General features: G+C 36.2%; 1 protein-coding gene across 1 annotated transcript in view; it reads left to right on the top strand.

Moving 5' to 3' along the window:
- The first annotated feature begins 214 nt into the window (after nucleotides 1–214).
- LOC110371420 (nephrin) overlaps nucleotides 215–19842 on the top strand; it is a 251131-nt gene continuing 231503 nt past the window's right edge. The window contains exons 1-2 of the mRNA XM_064042317.1: nucleotides 215–458; nucleotides 18174–18394. Of these exons, the coding sequence (XP_063898387.1) occupies nucleotides 18355–18394 (40 nt within the window). The 5' untranslated portion in view covers nucleotides 215–458; nucleotides 18174–18354. The remainder of the gene's footprint in view (nucleotides 459–18173; nucleotides 18395–19842) is intronic.

The following is a 19842-nucleotide window of genomic DNA, read 5'->3' as shown; positions in this document are numbered from 1 at the left end:
TGAACCTAAAAATGTTGAAATAAGCATCGAATGTTGAGTCGAAATGCGTAATACAAGATTCCATATTCAAGTGATCGTTGATGATATATGAAATCAGAACGCAATTGGAGGCTAAATTATCTGTGGAACAAAAACCGCCCCAGCGTGGTCGCGTCAGGCCGAACACGCAGGCTCTGGCATAGCCCGGGACGCTGTAGTGATCATCCCCTCCCCTCGCCCCGCTCGCACGGCGCACGCCCTGACCAGACCGCTCGCAGCGCTCGTCGGGAGCGCACGTATCTCTCCGTCGCGGACACCTGTGGCGCCGATACCAAGTGTTTACGGATTACAGTGAAAAATTGTGCCGAAGTGTGTGTTACCCTGTGTTTTTATGAATGAATGAATGAAAATCATCGTGCATAACCGGTCCCGGTTTGACTAGACCGGTTCCGATTTCCGCTGGTTCCAGTTTCGTGGGAGTAAGCCTATGTTTTATGTTCTTTTGCTTGGAACTGGATTTTGATAGTTAATTAATATTTTTTTAAGTGTGTTTAGGATGTGTTCGAAAGGCCTTTGTTCTGGTAGGTTTAATTTCTACTCGAAATTCAAACGCAATCGATGTCGTTGCGAGCTTTCAGTGCGTATGTAATGTTCTTGGAAATGGAAAACAACCTTTATCAGTAACATGATTGAATTAAAAAAATTATGATATTGACTCGTTCTACCCAATAACTAAAGTATGAAAACGTTATATGACGAAAAGATATCACTAAACAGATGTGACGCGAAAATGATTTCTTTCAAAACAGAAGATACGATTTTCAATACTCATCTACCTTCACACACAAAATTAGTACAACAAATACAAACTTGATACACATTTTAGTAGTTTATATACCAAGAAAACGTGCAAACAGTTATTATTATGTAGCTAGGTGCACCCATTTGATAACCAACTTCATTTGAATTGACAACCTTTTTTATGACCTGCCATTTTCAAATGTAAGTACCTAGGTTTGTTTCGTAAAGGCAATCTGATACATAGATAGGTATTTAGACTTAGTTTTCAATAGTGAAATAGTGAAATTATAAAAGCTAGATCTTTTATGATAAGTGTGATAATCGTGAATGTATCTAGGTATGCTATTTACTGAAACGGGTAGTTTCGATATGATTTTCAGTAGGGACCCGCTTAAGTGTTACTAACTGAAAATTTGTTTTCTCACTGCTATGTTACTTGAAAGGATCAGATAGACAGATAAGTACCTAATTAGTTTAGGAATTGTGTTTTAAAGGTACCTACCTACTCTTACTTGACTAAGTTACAGTTTTTTATAGGTACCTACCTACTTAGTATTTTTCCACTCAAAATATTTTTGTTACCCAGATCGGTTCTTATCATCATCAGTCATTTTATTGCCCCACGGTAAGGTAGACTGAAATTCAGGCTGAAAAGTTCAGAATATCCTTGACTATTAGTCCTTGATATCTAACTTACACTTATGTAGGTAACAACTAAGTTATTACTTACGTTTCTCGGTATCTCGGTTCGATTTCCATGTCAGGCAATTGTAGCGAATATTAATAACGCTTTCCATGAATCCTGTAATAACATTATGATTTAATATGATATAATTTACATAAAAATGTGCAAATTGCACTTACGTGCATTCAAAATGTCATGCAGTGGTTTTTGAGTTACGAATGTGCAATGTGCATTTTGTACTTATGTCACGAAAGTGTCCAACTAGTTCAAGTAAAATTGTAACCGTCTTACCACAAAAACTTTTAAACGTCTGTTGAACACCTGTCTAAAAAAATACAGATTATGACGTTAACATGAGGTCCGATTTGCAGCCACACTTTTTAGGCAAGTGTTCAACTGTTGTTTAAGTTTTTGTATTAAGGCTGTAAATGTTTTTATTTAGAACTACCTACTAGTTTAAAGCTAATGAGTTTGTTTTGTTTGCGTGAACGAGCTAATCTCAGGATCTTTTAGAGCGATTCGGAAAAAAACTGCTCCAAATAGTCTTTTTAGGTATCTAGAAAGGTTGCTCTGTTAACAATCTGTTTAGTTTTCTGATTTTCCCATCATCAGCTTTTTTACTGTAACACTGCAAGGCACAGGCCTCTTCTCATACAGAGAAGGAATGAGCGTTCCAAAATAAGCATGATATTTTTTCGGACATAGGTAATTTAAATGTTTGTTTTCCAAAGCTACTTAGGCAAAGGTGAAATTACTTTTAACTATTGCCAAAAGTTCAGGAAATGAACCATCACATAATAATATTTGATGATATCATTTCACAAAAATCCGTCAAAATATAAAAAAAAAACATCACATATTTCCACGATGAACGAGTTTCCTGACGAAAATTATGAAAATATTTTGATTTCCATTTATACACAGAAATAAAAGCGAATCGTATACGAGCGACATTTTTTTCAAGTTACTCGATTTCCGATCGTATGTCAACTGAGGAATTATGTTTAAAAATAAACGGTTAAAAAACATGGCGGATCGGCAATTTGTCATCGAGTTTCGGGTTTCAGGAAATAGCTAAATACTTCAGTACTAGAGTAGACTAGATTTGCTGTATGTTATGTTCCTTTAAAACCTTCAACATAACTTTTTAAATTTTCTCAAAAAGGAGGAGGATCAATCTGCCTTTTTGTCACGCTTTTGACTGAAGACAGATTTGGATATAATCTAGTATAGATATACATAGATGAATCCTACCTTCAGTAAGGTTATAAAACTAACCGTTGGTCTAGTGGTCGCAAGCGCAGCTGCTGTGTCGTCCCGGGTTAGATTCCTGGATCGGGCAGTCATCATTTTGTAGACTTAAGAAACTTTCACAAAGCAGTCCTAAGTCTGGAAGTCGGCGGTGTTACACCCCCGTGCCTAGGAGGGCAAGTAAAGGCGTCCCCGAATGCTACTCAGTAACAGTCGTTGTTATAATTCCACGTCAGAGGTCGTCAGGCGGATTTGAGACAACTCTGACACTAGGGCTTGTTAGGTGATTAAACCTGCAGCTCACTCGATGACAAGGAAATTCTATTTTGACTACCTCTTTACTAAATACATTAATCGTGCAACTCAGGTTGAGGAGGTCAGATAGGCAGTCGCTTCTTGTAAAGCACTGGTACTCAGCTGAATCCGGTTACTCTGGAAGCCGACCCCAACATAGTTGGGAAAAAGGCTCGGAGGATGATGATTAATCGTGCAACTCAAAATTACTTCCACCACTGCACATTTTGACGAAAACGTGACAATAACCTAATTAATTTTCAAACTGTAATTAAATCCTAAATTCCTATTGAATTGATATTCGAAATCAATTGGACAGTCATGCATACATCATCATCACATCATCAGCCTATCGCAGTCCACTGCTGGACATAGGCCTCTCCAAGTGCACGCCACTGAGATCGATTTTCGGCTTCTCGCATCCAGCTCCTGCCAGCCGTCTTGCGCAAGTCATCACTCCACCGTGCCTGAGGACGTCCTACACTACGTTTGCCGAGGCGCGGTCTCCACTCTAGAACTCGTTTACCCCAACGGTTATCGGTTCTTCGGCTAATATGGCCAGCCCACTGCCACTTCAGCTTGCTGATTCGGTAGGCTATGTCGATGACCTTGGTTCTCTGACGGATTACCTCATTTCTGATGCGATCCCTCAGAGAAACGCCGAGCATAGCTCTTTCCATAGCCCGCTGAGCGACTTTAAACTTGTGGACCAGCCGTACCGTCAGTGTCCACGTTTCGGCTCCGTAAGTCATGACAGGTAGGACGCACTGATTGAAGACTTTTGTCTTTAGGCACTGTGGAATCGACGATGTTAGGACTCGACGTAGCTTCCCAAATGCAGCCCAACCCAACTGAATTCTCCTATTCACCTCGTCCTCAAAGTTGTTTCTACCTAACTGCAATGTCTGCCCGAGGTATACATATTTCCGAACAACTTCGAGAACGGCGCCGTGTATCGCAATCGGTTCCGGTAGAACATGTTCATTGAACATGACCTTGGTTTTGTCCAAGTTCATCCGTAGGCCGATGCGTAGAGAAGATTCAGCCAGGTCGTTAAGCATCTGTTGTAGGTCCTGCAGCGTTTCCGCCATGATGACGATATCGTCAGCAAATCTCAAGTGAGAGATGTGTTCGCCATTGATGTTGATGCCGCGTCCTTTCCAGTTCAGCGTCTTGAACATATCCTCCATTGCATTAGTGAACAGTTTCGGGGAAATAACATCCCCTTGTCTCACTCCTCGATGCAACGGTATGGGCCTTGTTTGCTGATTCTGTACTTGGACGGACATTGTAGCGGCTTCGTAGAGACATCTCATCACTTGAATGTATCGCCAATCTACTTGACAACGCTGCAGGGACTCCAGAACAGACCAGATTTCAACCGAGTCAAAGGCCTTCTCATAGTCCACAAATGCTAGACACAGGGGCTGATTATACTCTTCGGTCTTCTGTATAATCTGCCGCACTGTGTGGATGTGGTCTATGGTGCCGTATCCGCTCGAAACCCAGCCTGCTCCGGTGGTTGGAATTCGTCGAGTCTTCGCGCAAGTCGGTTCGTGATCACTCTTGAGAACAGCTTATAGACGTGGCTTAGGAGGAAATGGGTCGATAGTTCTTCAACTGGGTTTTGTCTCCCTTTTTGAAGAACAGGACGACAACACTCCTACTCCACGCCTCTGGAGTTCTCCCTTCAAAGAGGACGGCATTAAAAAGCTTCTGGAGCTCCCCCAGTACGGGCTTACCTCCTGCTTTTAAAAGCTCTGTTGTAATGCCATCCTCGCCAGGGCTTTTCCATTTTGAGCTGTCTCAGAGCGATCTCGATCTCGCCACTGCTGACTTCTGGCAGGTCTTCGGTGAAATGGCGTGTTAATGTGGCTCTAGAATCCTCATTTCCGGGATCAGGTCGAGATGCATGCGATGCGTATAACCGGCCATAGAAATTTTCCACTTCCGAAAGGACTGCCGGCACCGAAGAAACGACTTCTCCACTTGTTGTGGTCAGCTTCGTCAAGTGGCTTCTTCCAAGAGATTGTACGAACACCTTTGACCCCGATTCAGCTCAATTGCTCTTTCAATGGCAAGAGTATTGGAGTACCGGAGGTCGCGTCGTACGTGCTTGTTGATCTCTTGGTTTAGAGCCCGCTTAGCTGACGAAGTGACAGGCGGGTTTTCACGTCGTTTCTTCATAAGCCCTAATGTCTCTTCCGAAAGCTTTGATTTCTTGCCCTTACGCTGCATGTTACAGAATCTCGAACCTTCCTCCCTGAGGATCCGAACCACATATTCGTGGTTCTGGTTAACGTCTGTTGTGGTTTCCACGGCGGCAAATCGGTTCTCCAAATTTGACTGGAACGTTCCGGATCCTGTCATGGTTTGGAGCAGTGTTAGTCGGAGCCTGGCCTTCATCAGACGGAAACGTTCGGCCTTGAAGTTGATATTCAGAGAGCCTCGGACAAGTCGGTGATCGCTACCGGTATTAAACCTATTGATCACGGAGACGTCTCTGAATATGTGCTTCTTGTTCGTCATGATGAAGTCAATCTCATTTTTAGTCATAGTGTCGGGGCTTTGCCACGTCCACTTCCTTTGGGGCTGCTTTTGAAAAGGAGTTCATCAAAAGAGCCCCTCGCGTTCGAGGAAGTTGACGAGCATTTGCCCCCTATGATTCCTGCTTCCAAATCCATGGGATCCTACTGCCGATTCGCCGCAAGTCTGTACTCCCACTTTAGCGTTAAAGTCCCCCATGACAACGGTGTAATGGGTCTTTGTAGTGAAGTGGAGGGCCCTTGATATATCATCAAACATATCCTCCACTTCATCGTCTGAATGTGTCGAGGTCGGTGCGTACACTTGCACTACCTTGAGGCTATACCTGTCGGTGAGCTTTATGATAAGGTACGCTACCCTGTTCGACACACTAGACACCTCCACAACGTTATCAGCTAGGGACTTATTAACCAGAAACCCAACGCCACCTTGGGATTGTTGGTCTCCCTCTCGGAAGTACATTAGGTGACCTGATTCGAGGGTTATGGTGTCCTCCCCCTCTCTTCGAACTTCACATAACCCTAATATGTGCCACCTAATCTTCCCAAGTTCCACCTCGAGTTGCGCCAGATGCGAGTCAAGCCGTAGCGTGCGGCCGTTGTACGTCGCCAGAGTCAGTTTTGTTTGGTGGCCTCCCGTAACCCGGAGATTCTTCGCACCCCCTGCCCCGCCGTAACCACGGTCGCCACCGTGACCGGGAATAACGGGACTGCCGGGAACTAGGGGCCGTGGCTTTTTTGTGCTGCTCATGGAGGTATTTAGCCTACTGCTATCACGCTGGCCAGACGGGTTGATAGAGGGTTTTTTTCGAGTTTTCCTTCTCTCGCACTGGTGTTCGGTGCAATTGTCTCCATTAGTCGACTTCTACGACACCCACTGGAAGAAGGGGTAGCGACATATGTATTCTTAAGCCGTCGCTACACGGCATACAAGCCATTAATCATACAAGGCAGTCATGCATATAAGCCATTAATTTTAGGGGCGTCGCCATATCGCCTATCAGTGGTTCTGTTATTTGTCAATTGGCCAGGATTAGAACATTATCGGATATATTACATGAGATTACATTTTGTGTGTGAGTGTACCGAATTTAATGTTTCATTGTGGCGCGAATTAATTCCTATATTATATTGGACTGGCTGTTTTAATGTTACTTGTGAGATGACGGCAGATAGAAGAGTATGAAAGGAGAAAACATGCTGCGCCGACCCCAAATAAAATTAGGATAAGGGCAGAAGGATGATGATGATGACGATCTGGCTGTTTCTCTTGCTTCCAGGGGTGAAATTTTTCCAGTACCTGGACAAAATATAGCCTATGTGACTCGTGATTAGTCTAGCTTCCGAACATAGAAATATTTTTTAAAATCGGTTTAGTACTTAGCTTCAGAGCCTTTACAAACAAAAAATCTTTCCTCTTTATCACTTATAAATATTAGTAAGATTAACTAGACCCTGGTACTCAGCTGCATCTGGTTAGACTGGAAGCCGACCCCAACTTACTTGGAAAAAGGCTAGCCTGATAATGAACTAAACTTGCGTTGATTACAAGTATAAAGTTTCTGGTTTTGATTTTAATGTTGCAAATACTTAAATGGCGTGAACTTATAACTGTTTCCCACTATTTCACATGCAATCAATAAACTGCAAGTGAAACCGGGGGAAAATTCAATTATTAACACTTTGTCACATTAAAAACATAGTAATCTAAAGTCTATAAACCCATGGTCGTAGGGTGTCTATAAAAATAAACCGGAGAGGACAGCTTCAAACCAGTTTCAGAAGACATACAAGTTTTGCGTCCGGTGCACCTCCCACTTAAAGATTAGTGCAGGTTCGGTTCCCATGTTGAGCTTTTTATTGTTACAGGATGCCGTTGTTTTGTTTGTTTGTAATTTGTTATTAAAGGTTTATATGTTCGAGTTGTTAATTGTTGATTTTAGAGTTGCGAATGAGTTTGTTGGTTAAAGACAAAGTTACGTGTGTATGTTTGTGTAAAGGAGTGTCGTTAAGTTTGTAGTTTTATACATAAGAAAAAAAACTTGTAACTCTCATATTCACTATTATCATCTGATCTGTATCAATGTTTATAAAATTCTCTCAAGTTTTGCGTAAAATATGGTGATACCGTTACGTAGATAAAAATAGTCTACAACACACTATCTATGTAAAATTTTACCTCAGTCGGTTCAGTAGATTTTAGCTTGAAAGCGTACCACTTATAGTAACAAACTGTGGTACCCTAAACGTCCCCATATTTTACCCAACAGCCGTAAAGAGGGCAATGATTTCCCTTGACACAATCAAGTTTCATGCACTACATAGTGTAAACATATCTACTAACATATTGTCCTTACGTATGTAATTACATAACCAGTTTCTCTTAGCTCGGTTCTAGGACTAAGGACTACATTTTTTGTAGTTCACACTTTCTGTAAAGAGTAAGTTTGTTCTAGAATATTTTATAGTTGTACATTTCTTACTAATACTTAGTAGGTACAAGTGCCTATCTGTCTATCTGTAGCACTTTATGCCAGCCAAACTTTCTGAACCTATTTAAAATTTTCTGGCACACAGATAGTGTAGGCTTATACTTTTACTTATTATCAGAGTGTGACAACGAGTCCCTTCTCTCGGGACGTGGGTGAAACCGCAGGGAAAAGTAATAGTTTAAAAAAAATCTTCAAACTAAGATTAACATCTATTAGAGGGAAATTGAATGCAATCTCTCGAGTTCCCACATAGTCTTGAAAGATCTGCCTAACCGTTTCCCAACCATGTTGAGGTCGGCTTCCAGTCTAACCGGACGCAGCTGAGTACCAGTGCTTTACAAGGAGTTACTGCCTATCTGACCTCCTCAACCCAGTTACCCGGGCAACCCAATACCCCTTGGCTATCCTGGCGTCAGACTTACTGGCTTCTGACTACCCGTAACGACTGCCAAGGATGTTCAATGACAGCTGGGACCTACAGTTTAACTAAGATTACCATGTCCCACAGTGCAATTCTTCTTTCCCGTAAAAACACATGTGAAGGAAGAAGTTTTGACGTTCCAAAAGTACTGATTTATCAACCTAATTTGGAAACGTTTTAGGGTTTGAGTGACCGAACATATTATTATTAATATCTAATTAAACGCCAGTTACGTGTCACGTGCGGTTATATTTGTGTGATGTCGCGTTGGTCGGTGATGCTGTATTTTTATCTTAAGCTTCGAATGTTATCTCGTTTTGGTATACAGGGGGTTTCTGTTAGGCGATCGGATTTGTGCTTTTTTGAAGTGTTTTTTTTTTTTATTATTAAAATGAAAATAATTCAGAAGCTAAACGGTAACGTTTAGTAGAAAAAGAATATTTTTAAATTAAAAAATATTTAGTATGTTTAAAAAAAACAAAAAACTATGAGAATACTTGCATTGCACCATTTCGTTTTAAAATTATATAATTTTAGAAAACATCAAACAAAAATCGGCTTAGACATCGATGCTATTTATTTACAAGTGTACAAAATCGAGACATATTTGGAGCACAACAAATTTCAATTTTAATATGGTGTTGGTTTTATTAAAGTCTGTGTTTCTACTGATAACAAATTAAGCTGCAAACTGCGGTTTAAGTGTTCATCATATTTTATATTCTCGTTTAAAAGATAGCAATAATTACACAGGTCAACAGCATTTTTGGTGCAAAGGTGAAATATACAATTTCTTGTAGGATATTAGATACGTAATCGAAGTCCAGAACATAGAGTTGCACTAGCACGTAGGGATTTAGAGATATACCCCTCCTAAAGTACCAAAAACGCGATTTTAACGATATTTGACGATTTTTTTGAAGTACAGCAAAATAGTTTTTTTTGTTTCTATCTATAGCATTATATAGTACCACTCTTCCCGATTGAAATTCATTTTTATTTCCAACGTTAAGAGTTTAAATTTTCATGAAATATGTATACAGCTACGATAGTTCGATCTTCCCTATATTTCATTTGGCCTGTTAGTATGAAAAAACTCCACTTTAGTTATAAAATGGTATATATCGGGAAATAAAACTCGCAAAAATATAAATTAAAATGGGGTTAATGCGGGGAAAGTAGTACTATATGATGCTTTAGTTAGAAATTCCTATAAAATTCTGCTGTCCCCAAAAAATGACATCAAATTTCATAAAAAAACGCGTTTTTGGTACTTTAGGAGGGGTATATCTCTAAATCCCTGCGTGCTAGTGCAACTTTATGTTCTGGACTTCGATTACGTATCTAATATCCTACAAGAAATTGTATATTTCACCTTTGCACCAAAAAAAAAATTATAATTTGTTGACCAGTGTTATTATTACTAGTTAACAACCACTTACTTATTTACAACTAAAATAATAGAGAAAGATGATAGTAGTTTGCATGATTTTAAATTTTATGTTCTTTAAGTGTAGACTGCGTTAACTTTTTAGTATTATTGAATTGTTTTTTATTTAATTTTATATAAAAAAAAAGTTAATATTAAATACATTTTAAAATTGCACGTTTTCAATACCTGTATAAAAAACGGTGACATCCAACATTATTTCATAAAATTACTTAAAACTATAGAGATCTCAAGAATAATTAATATCCAGCTAAAAATCCAATAACTTTTAAAAGAAAAAAGTCCAATTAACTTTGACTTTGCCAAGTGCGAAAGTGTAGATTATTAAGACTATTATCATGACTTCGAACCTAATATATCGAAATTGGTGCTTAAGATAAAATATTTAAAGATTTTTCGAGCCTAACTTAATTATTGACCTTTCTATTTTATCTCTGATTAGAAGCTACGTGATGTATTATGTATTTTTTAATTATATAACTTGCTTTTTTCTCTGGAATTGGTTGAATGTATTTTACTGACAAAATAAGTGTTACTTAGTTCATAAATATCTGTTTTTATTTTTATAATATATATTTTTTTACAAAAAACTTTTTGACAGAAAAGTGGTAAAAAGCAATCATATTTTTTATGGAGATAAATTGTAGGTATTTTATGTATCTCTGCAATTCGGATAAATCAATTAATGCCTCAAGCATATTAATGACTGAATTAAACAGAATACTTTAAAATGCAAAGACAAATTGCGCTGTAACTAAATATGAATATAGAAACAAACTAATTAGCTAAGCAATGCATAGTGATGTGCTCAAACTAATTGTAATTAACTGGTTAATAGTGATATTCAGACGCCTGCAGCGTAATTGCGGAGCACACAATACATTTTAGCTTGCATCGCAATGATCTAGCTTTTCACCGTGGATTCACTTGCCATTTTATTTCAAAATTCCTTTTTTTTCGACGAGTGAGTAAAAAAATGTGCATAAGAAAATATTAAAAAATAGAGAGAATAAATAAGCTATTGATTTTAGTGACGGTGATATCTTGGAAGGTAGCTGTTTTCGCATTAGAAATCCTTAGAAAGTAGATACACTTTTTCACCGATTACTCTAAAAATATCCAAAATCCCAACAAACCTTTGCTTATCTGCTCTTAGCTAAAAGTAAACTTACAAAAAAAAAACGCATCTATTCCCGCATCCTATAGACGTCCATTTCATACACCAAGAAAAAAACTAGCCAACATCCTTTACCTACCTCATTTAAAAAAACAAAATTATATCCCAATCTCCACCTTCAAACCTAAAAAAAAACTAAAAAAAAAACATTTGCTAACCAAAAAAAGAAAAAAAGATATTGCAAACAAAAATCCCCCTGTAGGTAGGTACAGTCGACATCGCTTCTCCCACGTAGCAATGTGGCGACCATATTTAGCGCACACATGTGGCAGAATGTACCTACACTGTTTATGTTTAAAGGGTAAGCTGAGTTGCAGGTTGGTTAAAAAACTATGGTGATTTTGGCGGGCTTTTTTCAAGTTTTTTTTTTTAATTCAATATGTACTAGAACAAGTGTCACTCGCACAGATGAAGAGTATTGAAGGAGAAAACATACTGTACCGACAAAAAAATTGCTTCGTGATATTAGCGATTTTTTTCTACGTTTTTTTTTTTGTAGGACATGGATAGATAGAGTGTTACTTGTGAGATGATGCCAGATTAAAGTGTATGAAAGGAACATGCTGTGCCGACGACAATTAAATAGTTATTGTTTTTTTTTGCAGTTTTGGTAAACCGGTAAAATAATTGAAAAATATCTTTGACTTATGCCAAAAAAACAAATCACAGTTTTTTTTAGATTTTGAATATTTTGAAGAATTTAAACTTACTAGGTGCCCAATGCAATTAATAAAATAAGTAACAATAGCAATTGCGTCACTCAAATTGTCACTTGAACTAATAATAGTTTGGTTTCTAAAACAGAATGACGTATCCTAAACATGTCAATACAGTATACACAACATAATGTATTGACAAACATCCATACATACATTACATGGCATCATGTAATACAATTGTCAATACCTTCTAACAAAAGAAATGATTTGTCTATTGTCTGTTATGTAAACAGTTTATGTTTACGTATGTATTTTCATTATTACGTCTGGAATCTTGTTTTTTCTAGACACATAAGTTAATAGGGAATGTACTAATCAAGTCATCTGCCAAGCCTTTTCTCAAATATGTTAGAGTCTGCTTCCAGTCTAAATGGATGTAGCTGAGTACCAGTGTATCACATGGAGCGACTGCTTATCTGATCTCTGACCTTAAATATGAGAACCTTATATGCCCTGAAACAGGTCATAGGTCAGTCAAACAGTATATTTTTCAACCTGCAAAAAACCAAAGTGTGAACAAAGTAAACACCCTTAAAGCAAGTAATAAAAATAACTTAAAAAGCATCGATAGGAAACATTATTAAAAACTTTTCTAACGTCGAAATCATAAAAAGTGGAACAGTTTTTTTTTATAAGTTCGATCATAAAAGAAAGTTTGGTGCTCCTACAATAATAATTAGGCAAGATATTATGTGTCTCAAAAACTTTTGAGGACGTAAAAATACCTATATTTTTCCTTCCCGTTTTCCTTGCGAACATTTTGGCTTTTCTATCTTGTTATTCAAACAAGCAAATAATACTAGCTTCTGTCAGTGGAAGATGCTAAAAATTAGTCTATATCCTACCTTGATAAACTATGTCTAACATTGAAATGATTTTGCAAATCGGGGTCGATTTCCAGTCTAACCGGATGCAGCTGAGTACTAGTGTTTTACAAGAAACAATTACCTATCTGACCTCCTAAACTCAGTTAACCAGGCAACTCAATACACCTTGCACTTTAAGACTGGTTGTCAGACTTGTGACTATCTTTAACGACTGCCAAAGATGTTCAAATGACTGTTTGACTCAACCCGGATCATCAAACAAACTAAAATATTTTCTCTGTATAATATTAATTGAGATAAAAGCTGCAAGAATATTTCACAAGAAAACCAGTCCCATAGAATACCCCATAGTTACAAGCCCACATGTATGTCTATAGTCTATTATCCTCCTATCAAAGCTTAAGACAATAATAAGCCTTAGAGCACACTGCAAACTTTTAGTCGGCCGATAATTTGTTCGGGCTCATAAATCAGTAAAACGATGAATGTTAGTACGCACATTACAAAGATCAGGTTTTTAGCAAGTAGGATTGATTGAAAGAGTTACCGCGGCCCTGGTACAGAAATAGCTTCGGAATTAACATGATGGGTTTTAGTCAGTAAGAGTCTGACACTCCCTTACCGCTGCTAACCCACAGCGGGAGGGGTCATTTGATGATTTAATATCAGAAAAAAAGACCTACTGAAAATTTTGAATACAATCAAGATTCTTTAAAAAAAAAAAATGCTAGCTGTGGAGGCAACTATCGCCCGACTGTTTAGTCTGCAGTGAGTGTATACTTAGCTCTCTATAAAGCCTATAGGCATAGGACACATGAAGTCGTGTGAACATCTTAACATGTGCTAAGCGAATGTGTCTGAAAGTTTTTTTGTATGTACTAACTCTTTGAAATACTTGTACGAGCATGTTTGTTGACCCATCCTTTTTAAGAGATCGGTTTTTTGCTTAACCGTCGTTTTTTTTAGTTAGTGAGACTCTATAATTATGATTTAAGCAGGTAGTTGCAGAATTGGTAGCTTCTTGTTATTTAATTTTTGTATCGTTAGTAACAATATACAATGTCAAAAAAAAAATATGGCCCTGGTGTCGATTTCTTCGTTTTGTACACGTTTTGAGACTACTTTTCGTGCATCTACTTGTAGATGCTACTTTTAAGGTTTCAAGTTATTTCCTTACCGAGTTTCATGCAAATTGATCAAGCCTTTTCACGTGAAAGTTTGCATTTTTCGCAGATTTTTCAAAACAGATGTGGACTATTCTTTCGTTCTTCCCTCTAAAATAATTTCATAAGTGCATAAACTTAGCATAGAATGTAAGCTTTAACGCCTATCCTTATAATATTACAGCATCCTCAACAAAATTAAATCTCCAATTTTTATATCGACGTCTTTTTTTTTAACGACTTCAAAAATCATCCCTCTCGCTGTGGGTTAGCAGCGGTGAGGGAGTGTCAGACTCTTACTGACTAAAAACCGCCGTGTTCCGTCATAGGCCTTTTATGTACCAGGGCCGCGGTAACTCTTTCGAACAACCCGCAGTATATCGACGTCTTTATGCCAACTTACAAGACATTTCTTCCACATCACAGTGACACATTTACACAAGTACTCTAAGCTTGCAATACACTAGTGTACGCCCACGGCTCCGCCTACAATCGGACTATTGCCCAACTTCCGACCACCGCGTTAAAGACTACTCAAAATGCTAATTTCGGATAGTATTTTGTGTTTAAGTAATCCTAGTAATAATGTGAATGTTAGTGTGTATATTATGCGATATTTTCCTTATTGATGAAACTTGGCAGTAATATGTGTCAGTTCACGGTAAAAGGTACCTTATGGGAGTTGGCACTTACGACATTATGTTTTTTTAGTCTAAGCAAGATTGTAGAATTTGTATCTTAAATGACTTAAGCGCCAAAGTCCATAAGGTACCTTTTGTCATGAAATGATACATATAGCTTTATATCTATAAAGCATATGCCAAGGCTACTTTTTATCCATGTTCGGAAGGTAGTTCCCTAGGAACGTGGATGAAACCCAGCTTATTGGAGTTGGGTTTCAGTCTATGCAGCTGAGTACCAGTGTTTAACATGCCTATAGTGTAACGTCCTCAATCCTGTTACCCAGGCAACCCGATGTCCCTTGGTAAGACTGGCTGTCAGAGTTTTTTATCCCTGAAACAACTGTCAAAGATGTTAAAATGACAGCCGAGACCTAAAGGTTTAACATGTTCTTTGATTCACGTAGTTCTGCAGTGATACAAAAATAAAAATCATTTCAGACCCGTATATATTTCACCACGAACTCAAAAAAATACAAAAAAAATCGAACATTCAAAAAACCGAAAACCTCAAAATTTAACAAGTATTTGCCCCGTTGAAAACTGCTGACTTTCACGCATGAACGTATTGAATAACCGGCTGAAATTTAAAAAAGTATTTTCATATATTTCAACAGAAACGACGAAATACCTATGTATGCATTGTTTTTATATTGATCCGTACTTATATTTTTCTTTTAATCTCAGCAGCATCCTGTTAGACTGGAAGCCGACACCAACATAGTTGGGAAAAGGCTAGGCATAATGATGATGGATGTTCGTAAGTAAAGATTGAAATTGAACTTAACCATTAAAAGATACCTAACTTAAATCAAATTATATTGAACATAAAACTATGAAGATTACACAAAGCTATAATATACCAATAAAATGGTACGTTATATAAACACTTTAACTGTTAATAAAATTATTATATGTTGCACTAAAAATGTCATTTTGGTACGTTAAATTTATTGCTCCGTTTTGTATCCGAAATATTTTAATATCGAAGTTTGAGCTTGTGTGTTTCAATAACTATTTAGTGGTATATGGTAATCACCACCACAGTTAATAGACTGGTTATCAGTAGATAAATAGTGCTGAAAATAAACTTGGTTCTTATAAGTTAAGCTGCTCTTCACGAGGCTAATAAATAGATGGGTGACCGTTTCAAAAAACTTTAGACAATAATAAATGCAGTTTTAACATAAATTGTGTTGTTTTTAAATTACTCAAATAGCAAAAAACTACAAATAGGCACGATACCGAAGTTACATAAAAATACTTGGAAAGGTTAGAGAATAGTGGCTAAACTTCAAATTCACGTCAAATTGGCAGTCATCATGTCCACGCAGTGTACTAACAAAGCCAATACAAACAGACAGACAGACAAAATAATTGTCTCCACCAAACATTATGCCGCCTACATCTCACTTGAGGACAGTGGGCCAAGTTATAAGCGATAGCGGGTAGACTATCATAAAAAAACGCTTTGCAAAACATACGTATGACGAAAATCTTGCTTATGACAGGACTTTTTTAAGCATATATTAGCTTTTTTAATATAAATTGTCAAGTGATTGCATTAAAAAAAAATGAGCAAAAAAAAATAACGTAATGACAGTTTTAAAATTATATTAAGACAAAATCACTAATTTAAAAAATAAATCGTTTTATTTCTGACTTGGATGAAAAGCATATTTTCTTCAACCTTATTAAAAATACAATTATATGTATGTAATTGAATTCATACAATATTAATCGGTCTCATAAATAAAATATAACGTTGAGAGATCAATCAGCACTGATTCATAATGAGACAAAAACTTAAGCTTCAAGTTATAATAAGTTATACAATTAAGTAAATCCTTTCAAGTTATCAAGATTGCAATCAATCACATACAAGTAATTAGCGATACATTATATGCGTCTTAATTAAGATAATAAAAGTCACATTATTATACGAAAAAAACATCCATCTGTCTTTTCGAGAAAAACTCAATAACTACTGAACAGATTTTCATTTGAGTTTCACCAACAGACAAAAAGGATTCATGAGAAAGATTGAAATTGTTTGTAATCCTAAAAATAAGGCGGTTATAAAAATAAGATATGGTTTCACAAAAGCCAGTTAAATTACCAGTTACCACGTTAAGGGTCAACAGTCATCAGTTAGTAACTTGAACCGCCCGTCAAAATTAAACTGGGCTAAGCGTGGGTTAAGTTGTGTCGTAAGCAGAATCAAGTTTTTTTTTTTAACGATTTTTTTTCGAGTGGGCACCGGCTACCTTCCTTTTTTTTATGGCCAGATGATTTCATTCATGTAGCTTAGAAAGTAGATTTAGATATTTTTGCATTTGGGCATAATAAGTTCTTTTTTTTTTTCAAAAAGATTTTATTACTACGTGGGCATTTTTTATTCAAAATATAAATTTTGATAAAAGAGGATCTACATTCAACGAAATAATACTTATTTCTAAATGTAAAGAAAACCATGCGAAATATTTCATTTCATCTAAAACCGTTTTTATTAAAACTAGAAAATAAATGTAAGAAAAACTTTAATTTTAAATCAGCCATTACTCGAAATGAGATCCAATCAAAACTAATAAATCCTAAAGAAATACAAATCAATAGATATTACTTTTTAAATTAATGAAAAAAAAACTAATAAGCATTTTTTTAAGCTTCTAGAAAAATATTGTGAGTTCGACGTATCTTCGAATCGGTTTTTTATTACTTAGAATAAATTCAATACCTAAAGATCTAGGTTTTTATTAATTTTTGCGCACGTGCCGTATTAAAATTTATGCGTTTTTTTTTTCAATATGATACACTCACTTAATTATAAATAATGATGTCACCACAGGTTTTTAAACCTGTATTGCAGACAGACAAAAAATATTAATGACATTCGGTTATTCGCACGACATTTATTTTAGGTTTTTAGTCTATGAATTTGCATTTTTTCTTGTCGAACTATCTACTTTATTGCCTATTTGCAAATATTATCGTGTTTTTCAGAAAAAAACAACACTTTAAAATCCGATCGTAAATTCTTTTCTTGAAAATAATGTTTTTGTGGGTTTAATTTTGCTAACATTTTTTGGTATTTTTTTCCAGTATTTTTTAATTAAACATCTATCGTTGTTACTAACTCAAAAAATCATATTATTAGACCCCTGAAAAAAGCCGAAGTTATTCAGCAAAAATATATTTTACGAGCTTGCTGAGACCCGAAACATATGATGTCAAATTTTACAACTATGACCCGTAACGTGACCCAACCTTTTATCTCCAAAATTAATGTGTCATTAATGTTTTTATAGGCCATTTAAAAATACGACTTTTCTGAATAAAAATGCCTTTCAGACATGTCTAAATAAACTGTCAAAGTTTTTCGTTTTCACATTCCTGTAATAAACAAAAAAAAACTATGTTTTTGTTAATATTGCAAAAAAATTACTCGACCTTTATTTTTGTGGTAGTTAACTTTTTTCTGACGTTAGCAAAAAAGTGTTATGTTTTTGTTTATTTAGGATTTTAGGCTACCATAGTGTATTCCGAGAATTACGTTAAAAAAATCTATAGTATTTAACCTTTTATGTTAGTTTCTATCACATATTGTTTTTTTTTACTGTATTTCAAACGTTCGTTCGTTTATAAAATAATCACTAAATGTTTCTAATGTTATTTTTTTTCTTTTCAGAATCACCGGTGGACTGAGTAAAATCGGGAAAAAATGACCAAGTGACGTAAAAGTGACAGTGTAGTGACATTTAATGACAGATTAGTGATGTGCTAAGTGTCGACATTTTGTGACAAAATGTGGAGGTGATTCTCACGACTGTATAGATTATGTGCTGTGTTGTTGTATTAAAAAAGTCAAAATGTGTGCCAAAATTAGGAATCTTGTCGTCGTGTTTTGTGGTAAGTTTTTGTACTTTTATTTTCTATTGTTATAATTTTTTATGTGTAGGTATTCTATTATGTGTAGGTGAAAAAAGTTATTTTTGCAATAATTATCGAAACTTGATTCAGACTCTGGTAACATTACTTAAGTATAGAATTAAGACACCAAGGCATTGGATTAGGATAACGATCATGAAAAAAAGTATTCTAGTTTGCCAATTTATACCTAAATACATACGTTCAGTGCTGTCACTAAAGAGAGTGACAACATTCATCTAACACTTTATTTCAAGTTTAATACAGTTTCTACGAATACAGTGAAAACCATTCGAATAAATCTCCCCCACTGTTTATTATTCCATCAGTATAAAACTACTTACTTATGAAAACGGAATTATTTTCAATGGTACTCACTTAAGTTCTATATCAACGTTTTTATTTCCAACATTTTGAAGTACATACTTAGCGTTTATATCTGCTAAATGTTCAGTAAGTTAATGGATGAAAAATTAAAAAAAAATTGTGTTAGCATGATGACGCCTTTGTTATTAAAAGGGTCAGCGAGAATTTAGGTCTACATAAGGACCAATACTTTGGGCTGCGGGATTGTTCGAAAGAGTTACCGTGGCCCTGGTACACAAAAGGCCCATGACGGAACACGGTGGTTTTTAGGCAGTAAAGTCTGACACTCCCTCACCTCTGCTAAGCCACAGCAGGAGGGGTTATTTGATGAATTTTGACGTCGTTAAGAAAAGGACCAATACCTTAAAATGAATTTCAAAACACGAAGGAACTTGCTAATAAATCCACGAAACTACTACATGACAAGAGCAGTTTAAACTATGATCGGTTGAACCTTGCAGCTGTTACTTGGCTATAAGCTCATCAACCTATTTCCATAAATCTAAAACTCAAAGAGGAAAAATAATAAACTATTGATAAATTAAAAACAAGAAGAGCAGATACTGTGGGTATAGGTACCAGCAAAATGTCGCTTAAATCTTTGCTTGCGTTAAGTACACCTTCTATTACCGAGAAAATCCCCATTTACCATCGAACACTTTCAAATAGACTAAAAAAGATATCTATTTTGATAAACTCTTTTGCAAAAAAAGCGGGCACCTATGCGAAATCTTAGTTTGAAGGACTTTACGTGTATTTCAAAGGGTTTTAATGATTGTAGTATGTTTCTAGCATCAAAAGGGTTAGCTAAGCATGCGTGAGAGTGTATTCTAAATTTGAATTTTGTACAATTGCTGAGAAATTGGTTAAAGCTTGTTTTGGACTAATTGCTGGCAGAAAGTTCGTCGGTGTTTTGAAAAGTTTTGGAAGTGATTTTGAGAAAAATGATAATGCAGTTTTAATTCATGATTAATGTACCTTTTTGTTAGATCAAAACATTTTTGAAAAACTATGCGTATTTGATAAAATTTTCACCTGCTCTAAATGGGCTATACTGATGAATG

The sequence above is a fragment of the Helicoverpa armigera genome, chromosome 28 (assembly GCF_030705265.1).
Source record: "Helicoverpa armigera isolate CAAS_96S chromosome 28, ASM3070526v1, whole genome shotgun sequence".
Classification (NCBI taxonomy): domain Eukaryota; kingdom Metazoa; phylum Arthropoda; class Insecta; order Lepidoptera; family Noctuidae; genus Helicoverpa; species Helicoverpa armigera.
This window is presented reverse-complemented; position numbering and strand designations above follow the sequence as displayed.